The following is an 11,010-nucleotide window of genomic DNA, read 5'->3' as shown; positions in this document are numbered from 1 at the left end:
AAGTTTAAAAACAACTCGTCTTTTCTCATTTTGATTCCATTTATTTATATGCAACAAACAAGTTAATGTAATGGTATGAGGATGTACTTTGACCAAACAGATATATAAATGTACAGATTTTGGTAGAAAAACATAATTTTTATTTTTTTTTATAAAAAATTCTTCCTTAGCATGAATGGGAACTCTACACACTCTTTTCATCCAGACACTTAGTTTCTCCAAACATTCATGTGAAGTATAGTTGCAACTATGTATAGTTGCATATCCTTTTTGAACAAGTTCATTCCAGAACAGTTCGATCGGATTTTGGTCTGTTAACTGGGCAGGCCATTTCACTATAGACAACACACCTGAAGACTGTTTGCGCTAAAAAAAATAATGCTTACAGACTTTGGATCGTTGTCTTGTTGTATGGTAAAGTTGATTTCAATTAGCCACAGTCCAGCTGAAATTGCATGGCTTTGAAGTATGGAATGGAAGCCATGTTATTTGTGTATTTCTTTCACTTTACTGTGATAGGTTCCAAACATTCCCTGCTCCAAAACAACCCCAAATAATGATTAATATATACATATATAATCAAATATATAATTCATAAATAGCATGAATATGAGTTACTGATACCACCCCAGATTAAACAGCATAGTTTACTTTTAATGCTATGGAACTATCTTAATTAATGTTAGTTCCTACTATCATTTTTAGTTGCTGCAAACTTTCCCTCAGCAGACTCTTATTTTTTATTGTTAATAAAAAATAAACCTAGAAATCAGACATTGCTATTATATGTACTCTTACAAAAGCACTGACACTGTAGATGTTTAAAAAAAATAACTCCTTATAGAAAGTTTCATCATGTCAATGTATTGCATCTATTATTAATCTTAGATTATGTGAAGCATCTGCTATACACTTCCCTGTGTATTGTGTGTTAATACGGAAATGTTAACGTTAGAATAAATGCATTAAAATAAGCCTGTGATTTGAAGTGCTGTCAGTGCTTATCAATGATCTAATACAGAGATTGAGCAAAGCTGGTGTAGTATCGGATTCATTGGAAAATAAGTATTGGCATGCTCACTGATTAACAAAACCTTTTTGGCTTGCTGATTGACTGCAGCAGGGCAGGTAACATCTCTGATGAGAAGACTGAGGACAGGTGGCCTATTATTATCAGCATAACATAAACATAACAAAGTGTCATGTGGTGTTTTCAGCATGCAGAAGTTTCCTGCAGCTGAATAATTCAGGAAATATAGGCTGCCAGTTGTACAATGGCTAGAAGCTCAAAAATCATAGATGTCATTTTTTAAACCTGATGGTTATGATGGCAGAAGTTCACAATATAACGTAATATAAGAATATAACAAACTTTAAAAGTTACATATAAAGCACTTGATAGCCTCAGCAATTCTGTGGATAGGTTATGATTCTAGCTTTTTTTTAAAAAAAGCTTTCTATGTGAAATTGCAAAGATAAAACCTGATGTCCTTTTTATGGTGTTAGATGACAACTGCTCAAACATCAGAACTTTGGTTTCATCGAAAGGACAGATAAGCATGAGTCAGACAAACACTATTTGTTTATGTTAGGAGAAGAGTTCACAGTGAGGACATGGAGAGTCCTCTAGTGGATGCAGTTCATATGACTATGATTACCTATCCAGGAAGAAAAACACCTAAAGGCGTGGCTTTATCATAGCTTTAGGACATTGAGGCACACACCTGTAACCGAAATCCATTAAAGGACGCTGCTGTAAGTGACTCTAAAAATATTATCATTTTTTTAGTGAGAAAATGTTAAAATTAATATAACAGTTTGACTTTACACATATTATAATGTACATTTGTGTTACAGGGCGGCGTCCATCTCAATCTACATTCAAGGTATGTGTTTATGTTGTCTGTTTTTGTAACCTGCCCTTTGTCAGACAAGTCAAATATGGCTGTCACTGTATGCTGTTGATCTGTTTGAAACACACTAGTACGTACGAGCATGTTTAACTTGAGACAAACACAAATTTTGGTCTAAATATGAAGTTGGAATACCAATATAGTCTTGAATACTGTTTATGATCATTTTGAAAATTAGTTTTGTTTAGTGTTTATAGCAGGTTGTGTGTGTAGGTAAACAAAACAATTGCAAAAACAATTCCAGATGTAAATGACATAGGAGGAAAATATATAGATTTTTTTACATCATCAGCAAAAAAGCCAGCCAACAAATGTGTTTATTTCATTTGTTCGGCTCTGAACAGTTTGGCTGATTTGAATGGATATTTGCATTAACCTTCTGTCTAGGAACACACACGAACAAAGGGGATTGCATACACAGGATCCTTTAATCAAGCATTTATACTTATTAAACACTTCATTAGTAACATTATACTATATTGGGATCGGGTCTACTTTTTCTATTTAAATAGCACAAACTCTTCATTCCATGGATCCAATGGGATGTTGATAGATTGCTTTGAGTATGTTGAGCATGTTGACAGGATTGCATCATGCAATTCCTGCAGATTTTTCCAAACTTTCCATCTGAAAATACCCTGTTCAACAACATTCCGATTGCATGCTTATGGAAACAAATGTCGTGACTGAGAAAGCCAGTTAAGAACATTGAACTCAAATTGAAGCTCTTTTGAGAAAGCAAAGCAAAGCTTGCTTTGTGACATGCTGCATTATCTCAATAAAGCTGGCCATTAGAAGTTGGGTTAATTGTGGCAATGAATATAGATTATTATAATACACAGAACTGCTGCTCACTAAGATGCACTGTTGTGCATGAATCCCAAAGTATCAGCAATTACGTGACCAGTTTTTTTTTACATGATTATATGCATTGCACTGATGAGAAATTATTAGATTCTGATTGGATCATTTAAAAGTAGTTGTATAAGTGTTTCTCAATAAAGTGGTCAGTGAGTGTACATTTAAATAATTCATATAATTTTAATACATTTTTTAAATGTATTTTTGTATGTACTGATTTGTCCAATAAACGTTATCAGAAAAAGGTTATAACACCTAGTAAGGTGTGGAACTGGAGCCTTCAGCGGATGAGCTCATCTTTTCACTCTCCACTTGCAACACAATGGAACACACCCAATATGCTGACGAGTCATGTGACTCTGTGTTTACATGGCAGTAGGAGTTCGTTGAAAGCCATAAAATGGCAACCACAAAAGGGCACAGTAAAGCCTAACAAGGCTCTTAATCAAATAACCACTTATAGCAGGTTAACAAACAAAAAACAAACTAAGCAAACAAACAAAACGTTAAGAAATGGATTCACGCGTGTAGGATACATGGACAATGTTTAAATAAAAAATAAAATATTCTGTGTTCAGGTTTCAAAATGATGGAACAAGCACTAGAAGCAAGCAGTGTCATTTCCCCTCAGGCTGGACCTGGCGAGGTGGAAAACCATGCTCTCTCTGATATCAACATGAGGTAGAAGGGAAAAGAAACCTTTCCAAATCCATGTCTAAGCTTTTATGCTAATATTGTGCTTTCTTTATTGTATCAAATGCATGATCTTAATGAGATTGCAGAATATTACGTAGATTTAAATTACACCTTGATGATAAAAATGTTTGTTTTAGGAGAGCTACTCAACTAATTGGCCGTCAGCTGGCTCAGATAGGAGATGAACTGAACAGCAGATGGAGGGAGAAACTCCCCCAGCAACTACACCTAGACTGGCAGCTTTCTCCAAACATGCTGATCTGGAGAGCTATCAATAGGTAAGTGGTCAATATCAAACAAAAGAGAAACACAAAGCAATCTATGAGTGTTTCACCTAGACTCCAGAAACAAAATGTTCAATATGTAATACAGGAGGATCATTGGCAGCCTTCAGTGGTCTAAGATCCTGCCCCGGCTGGTTCCAGAGCTGCCCACACAAGCTTGCCAAGCAGCTATAAATTGGATTGACTGGGTAAGAGAGAATTCTTGTGTAACGCCAGCATAAGGCAGAATGTATAGTATAAAAGCACTGCACATGAGTACAGACTGCCAAAACTTTATGCTGCTTCTGGAATTGCTAACAAATTTATTTTCTCTTCACACAAAGGTAAAGCCACACTTTCCTGATTGGTCCTGCAAGACAAAATGTTTTCTAGCTTCTGCTGCACTGCTGGTAGCTGCAACTGTCTTTACTGCAAGCAAGTTTTAAACCAGCACCCAGATGGGGGTCAAGAGCGGGTCTTTGGTGGGTCTTTGAATGGGTCAAGAAGGATCTGTGTTCATTTTTATACAATTTTATATGATTGTTTTCTACTTGATTGCAAATTGAGTGCTGGTTCACATGATTTTTGTAAGTTGTTTGATGTTGGTTTACAGTAGGGTCTGTTGCTGGTTAATTGGGCCATATTCTCTTACCTCTTCCTCTAAAATAACTATGCCACACGATTATAGGAAGCTGGACTTTCAAATTGATGATTTCATCTCAAAGCAATAATAAAAATTTTTGGATGCTATGTTGTTGTTGTTGTTTTTCTTGATGTGAACAAATGCCTTGCTATTTATTTCTCCAAGTGAATCATTTTACACCTTTTTGCCACAAATGCAGAACAACTATATTTAATATCACAGTGTAATAAGGTAACAAATCAAGTGTATCAAGGTAACATACAATCCCAGCAGAATAATTATGAATATCATAACTAATAAGTGAGTGTGTTTATATGGAAAATCTCACTGTGCTGCATTTTCAGAACATCTCTTAATCATCCTGTGGCAGTGCCACGTCAATGTGTGTGTAGTTCTTAAATGCCTTCATGTTGCACTTCTGCAGTGTAGCCCCCAGTTGTCTCCCAGGTCCCACCTCATATGTGTTAGGAAAGTCCCGACCCTGAGTCCGCTCATATATCTCATGCAGCGTCTGCTCCCACTTTACAGGTGACACGAGTTGCTTGGCCAGCTGCCGTTTCACGTGTTTCTCTTGCATGTAACGCTTTCCATCAACGTTGGAGTGGACAGCAACCTCAGGTCTGCGCACATCTACCTGATTTAGCACGTCGCTCAGAGGCTGCACGGCCGACTCCATTAGCTCTGTGTGGAAAGCCCCGCTTACTGGGAGCAGCTTTGTCCGAGCAAAGTGCAGCTGCTTTGATTTTTTCTGGAGGAAGTCCAGTGCCTGTGGAAAGTAGAAACAGTCAGGTGTGGGGTAGACACTATAAATCCCATTGTGTTGTAATGCTTCACTTAAAGTTGTTCCAGCTCATAAAAGACTAGTTCTTACAGTAAGGTGTCCAGCGATGACCCTTCCATCTGGAAACAGGTAGTTTGCAATGGAGCAAACAGGATTCTGTATACCCAGAGACAGACAGTGCTCTCTAGCTTGAAGGCAGGCGTGTTTGTAATTGGCTTGAGGTCTACCGATTACAGATAGCATTCCACTTGGTGTTGCATCAGAAGCTTGCTGCATAGCTTCTGCTCTAACTTTTACTGCAAAAAGAGCTACACAAAATCCATCCATTAGTCTAGATTTGCAAACATTTCAATACTTATGCTCCTAGACCTAGAAAATAAACAATATCACTCTTACCTTCAGCGAAGTCCATCGCACCAGAGAAGACTAAAGCAGCAAACTCTCCAACACTGAAACCAGCAGCAGCAACACAGTTCTCTATCGCCTGACGAAGGACAGACGTAGTTATAACCTGACTGCCATTTTCTCCATCTGTATTCAGATTAGTGTTATAGTACTCGACACTGCTCTCAATACCATTTTTGAAGGTCTCGGTCTTGTCTCTATCTCAGACTAAGAGAACTTAGTCTTCATTTAATTGATTGGGATTTATTTAATTTAAAACCCTTAAAAAAAACACGACTTTGGGGTATATCGCAAAATTGCCAATGGACTGTCTGATTTGTTAACAGCATTGCTGTGATTTGATGCAAAACTTCATTCTTCAGATGATATCAGCAACTTTTTTCTTAATTGATTTATTTGGTTTTCATTGCCAGGTCAGAAATTAACAGGAGATTGTTAAAAATGCCACCACAATGTAGACAAATGAACCCAAGATATGTAAGTATACCGTCTAGTGGCGTAGTGAACCATCCTTAGAACCATCTAGAGACATACTAGTGCCAATTGGATCCCACTTCATGTGGAGTTTGGACACTGGACCTCCTTGAGTGTTTAAAGGTCCTGGCATAGAGAAGATGGTGTTGGATCTGTGATAATCACAAATGTTGAGCTATTTTATGAGTTGCTCAGTAGCTCCTAGTTTTATAACCACAAATGACTGTAAAAAGGACATTACTTATAATCTTACATTCCAGTGCTCATGTTAGTTCTCACTCTCCAGTGTTCTGTATTGTTTTAAAGACTATAATCACACTCTTGATGTCACCCAAATGAGGATGGGTTCACTTTTGAGTCTGGTTCCTCTCAAGGTTTCTTCCTCATAACATCTAAGGGAGTTTTTCCTTGCCACCGTCGCTGCTTATCAGGGATAAATACACACCATTCACCTTAACGCTTAAATATCTGTAACGCTGTTTTGAGACAATGTCTGTTGTGAAAAGCGCAATAGAAATAAACGCGACTTGACTTGTTATATAAACATGCACATCCTTTCAGACACAAGGCATTCATCAAACTGCTTCAACTCAATGAGGGAACCAATGGGTGAAACAATAATCAGTGCAGGACAGGGTCTACTCCAGCACGAGCGTCTGGAACGTGTGTTGTACATATAAAATACCCGGATGTCCTCCTACCTACTCCAGGGGGCGGGGTTTATTTAGGTTAGAGGACAAGGGGCTGTGACTAAAATCACGTGATTATTACAGCCCGCGTATGGGTTACTCTAAGCAAAAAAAACAAAAATGGGTAGTGTATTCTCATCTCGAGCCCAGGATCTCAGTGGAGCAAATATTTTGACAGTACCGGTGTGTTTGAACACTTACAGCGGGGTTTTCGTGATTCAGTCTTTCCACGGCGGCTAAAGAGCTGACAAACACCGCGGGCTGGCAGTGCACAGTCTTCATCAGATCCTCCTCGGGTCCGTTTAAACACAAGGACAGAAGGTCATATCCTAGCACTTTCTCAGCCACAGTGAACATGTCCTTCACGGTGCCGTACTTGAGCAGTCCTCTGCCCATGCCCACAAACTGACTGCCCTGCCCGGGGAACAGCAGCACAGACACTTCCCCCGGGGTTTTCCTCACCCTCTGTCTCTCCTCTAAAGGCGTCTCTTGTGTCGCCCCTGGTGACGGCTGGGTTTTCTCCAGATTCTCAACATGATCACTGAGTTTTCTGCAATGAAATACACCGGTGTTGCTGCTGAAACGCCGCACTGCTGCACTCCTGCACTGAACCCGAACGATCACGCTCATGTCCACACACGTGCTTAGTCCAAATTAACGCTGAAAACCGTACACCCCTACTTTCTTTGAACCCATGTTAAATATTTCATGTCTACGAATAATCTCTTACAACAAACCCAGACGTCCCAATTTCGTAATAAAAAGAGAAATAAATCATGTACTTTCTAATGCATTATGTTAATAACTTCTTGTACGCGTCACTATCATTTTGGACTATTCCATGTGTCTGCTTTCTCTTCTTCTATAGCAAAACCTCGCGCACGATGCAGCACACAGCACCATCTACAGGCCGGTGTCGGCTTTTTTTTTTTTTTTTGCTTAAACGTGCTTGTTCGACATTTTATATTTATTGCTAATAATATAATACTGTCATTACATCTGAATGTTGTTTTAAACAAACAACAAAAAACCCAGTTTGCACCTAAAATAGAAAAAGAAACGACATTTCTATGGATGATGTACAGCGTACTGTCGCCCCCTATGGGTCAAATGCTATTATTTAGAGCATATTAAAAACAATTTCATCCGTACAGTTTAAGAACCTAAACATGCAACATTGTTTGCTGATGAAAGGATAAAAATAAGTCCCAAAATACATTTTCAAGCTCACTTCCTCTACGATTTAGATTCAGACTTGATTTCTTTGTAATTCAGATTTATACCGTGTATTTGTTACCTGGGCCTTCAGTGGAGACTTACCCGACTTAATCCACCTCTTAATACCACCACTATCACGTCGCAATTATAGAAACCATCAACACTATACAAAAACGCGATATAACAGTGTGTGGCATTAAAGAGAGAGAGGCATTTCACATATGGAGGGTGAAAACCATTTTACTAAAGCAAGAAACCCAGTTAAGACTCCAAAACCTCTACATTAACACCGCACATTAACAACTGCGTTAACTACAGCATCTGGAGCAGTTCAGAATCAATATTTGTCTAATAACATGACAAAAACTTAAAAATTGTAATAAAATACAACCTACTCACCAGAGATACAGACTCATAATTTGCACCGCTCCTCAGAGGCTGTAATCCAGTGGTACCGCTCTTATACACTGGTCTGGAAGTGGTGAACAAACCATTTCCCTGGCTGAGACAAGCTAGTTATCTTCGGGTTTGGCTAACCTCCTCACAATGTCTAGCTTTTCTTGAAAATTTATTTTTAAAAATGTCCGAGACAATCAATTTCTAATCCTCCGTAGGCATAAATGTATTAATGTGTGCAGAGCTACACACGTGTTTTGCCAGTCGAACTTGGCTGTAACAGTTTCCCTCTGACCAACCAATCAGAGGACAGAAAAATGCTGACGCTATTCTGGGTCAGCTAGCTGCCCTGTGAGGAGAATATAAAATCTGATTGGTTTAAGAAACAGAGCTATTTATTAAGAAGACTAAGGTAAAAAGGCCAGCAGTACAGATTGTGAAGGTCCTGGGGAGATTAGATTGACATGGCAGCACATAGAGGCGGAAATCTGATTGGACAAAAAATCTAACATCCGCATACACGTACTGGAAGCAGTGCAGCCAAGAGAAACTCTACGAAATCAAGAATAAACTGTTGGAAATAAAGTAATACAATTTCATGGAACAAATATTAGAATTTAGGTTGTAAATGTAGGTCAGTGCTTCTGATAGTGTTTAGGCCAGCAGAGAAGGCCTTGCTGGCCCTGATCACCACCACTGACTGTAATAAGGATTTAGGTACTCACTTGCTTAATATTTAAGTGTTTGTGACTCCATTGTTTAGATTTTGATATTTATGAACTTTATAATTCAGCATTTTATTGTATTTTTTTGCATTTAGAAACTAAATCATTCAGTTTTATATTTGACCTGTTTCTCACAGGGTCAGGAGACTCAAATGCTCTCACATGGTCTCAACAGCTGGAATTCTTGTTTATATTTTACACATGGCTTTTAACTTCCGTAAGACTTAAGTATATATTACTTACATTACAAGTTACTTAACATGGTTTCATTTGTTGAGCAAGTTTTAATAATGCTTACCTTTGACATCATAATGGTATGGCCCATGCTCATCATGTGGTCAACAATAGCAGAGTAACTACTTCATGAGGAACTTGGACCATGTGGTCATTTATAACACCTTCCTCATCTTTGGAACGATCCCATCATGCAGGATTTGTATACCGATCTACCTGAATCTTAGAAGCATATATGTAGTATGTCTTAGATTCAACCTTTTTGACAAAGTCTGATGAAAATGTATACAAAGAACAGTGTACTTTCAAACCACTGAGACTTCAGAGAACGCCACCAGGAAGCTGAATTGCAGGGCAAAAAGTGTAAATCAAGTGTAAATAACTACAATTTTCCTGCCTGGTTAGGGCAGAATTTTCGGTTTGTTACAGTCAACATGAAGTCTATATAATGTACATCTTAATACAAGCTCAAAATTATTTTTCAACTAAAATGTTTGTTAGGTTGTCACTGCCATAAAACCACACAATAATCACACTGTACACCCAGTGCGATTCTTTTCCCAAATGATAAAACCCTGCTAGCATGTTTATCCCAGTGTATCCTTGCTGCCTTTTACAGGAGATGAAGCTGAAAAGGAGAAGCTAAAAGACAAGTAAACTGAAGGATGATAACTCTATGTAGGTCTGACTTAGTGCAAAGAGCAGCCTCAGAGGATGCCGAGCATGCAGAACTGTACCCAACCTACACCACTTTCCAGCTTTGTCACGCATGCTATGCCTTATGTACACACCGAAATTACACTTAAATGTTACATTTCTTCCCAAAAGCTTGATCGTTTAGCAAAGTGGTATTTGTGCTTCTGATCTAGGAGACAGAAGATGAAATTGTGTTAATGACTGCGTGTTACAGGCTCAGAACCCCACCATCAGCTGTAACTCCAGCACATAGAAGAGAGGAGCAGCAGGACAAGGTCAAATTGCTGTACTCGGCAGCCTCACACTTCACAGGTACCACTGAAGCCAGAATATACACTGCCCATCCAAAAAAAAAAGGTCATCACCTGGATTTAACTAAGCAAATAGGTAAGAGCCTCACATTGAATAATTACTGAATGGATGATAATGTTTCAGCTGGCAACAAGTTATTTAACCCTAACTGATGCAGGGAGTAGCTTCTCATTCCATAAACAACTATGTCGGAAAACACATTCTGTGGTCATGGAATAAATGTTAATCTGTTTCAGAAGGGTCAAATTATTGGCATGCATCAAGCAAAGAAAACATCTAAGGAGTTTACTGAAACTACTAAAATTGGGTTAACTGTCCAATGCATTATTAACAACTGGATGTATAGAGGGGAACCATCATCTTCGAGGAAGAAATGTGGTCAGAAAAAATAAATCTTGAATGATCGTGATCGCCTTAAAAGTTTGATGAAATCAGATTGTAAAATAACAACAGTAAAACTCACGCCTATGTTTAATAGTGAAAGTAAGAGCATTTTCACACAAAAAAGCGAAGGAACCTCAAGGGATTGGGACTAAACAGCTGTGTAGCCTTAAGAAAACCACTTCTCAACGAAGATAATCAGGAAAAAAAGGCTTTACTTTGCTAGGGAGCATAAATATTGATCTCTGGAGCAATGGAAGGTGGTCATGTGGTCTGATGAGTCCAGATTTACCCTGTTCCAGTGTCTACAAGCCTGTGGGGGC

General features: G+C 38.4%; 2 protein-coding genes across 2 annotated transcripts; one reads left to right on the top strand and one right to left on the bottom strand.

The window, feature by feature from the left end:
- The first annotated feature begins 1,668 nt into the window (after nucleotides 1-1,668).
- On the top strand, nucleotides 1,669-4,483 carry bik (BCL2 interacting killer). Its single transcript, XM_046874245.1, has 6 exons — nucleotides 1,669-1,755; nucleotides 1,858-1,886; nucleotides 3,353-3,455; nucleotides 3,608-3,748; nucleotides 3,843-3,942; nucleotides 4,078-4,483. Exons 3-6 carry the CDS (start codon nucleotides 3,361-3,363, stop codon nucleotides 4,177-4,179), a joined length of 438 nt encoding a protein of 145 aa, XP_046730201.1. The 5' UTR covers nucleotides 1,669-1,755; nucleotides 1,858-1,886; nucleotides 3,353-3,360; the 3' UTR covers nucleotides 4,180-4,483.
- An 87-nt stretch (nucleotides 4,484-4,570) lies between these two features.
- mcat (malonyl CoA:ACP acyltransferase (mitochondrial)) lies at nucleotides 4,571-7,634 on the bottom strand. Its single transcript, XM_046874244.1, has 4 exons — nucleotides 6,927-7,634; nucleotides 5,554-5,641; nucleotides 5,248-5,465; nucleotides 4,571-5,142 (listed from the first exon to the last, which is right to left on the bottom strand). The coding sequence occupies exons 1-4, from the start codon at nucleotides 7,353-7,355 to the stop codon at nucleotides 4,729-4,731; spliced, it is 1,149 nt and encodes a 382-aa protein (XP_046730200.1). The 5' UTR covers nucleotides 7,356-7,634; the 3' UTR covers nucleotides 4,571-4,728.
- Between the last annotated feature and the right edge of the window lie 3,376 nt (nucleotides 7,635-11,010).

Source organism: Silurus meridionalis, chromosome 18, assembly GCF_014805685.1.
Source record: "Silurus meridionalis isolate SWU-2019-XX chromosome 18, ASM1480568v1, whole genome shotgun sequence".
Taxonomy (NCBI): Eukaryota; Metazoa; Chordata; class Actinopteri; order Siluriformes; family Siluridae; genus Silurus; species Silurus meridionalis.
Note: the sequence above shows the minus strand (reverse complement) of the source record. Positions and strands in the feature narration are given on the sequence as shown.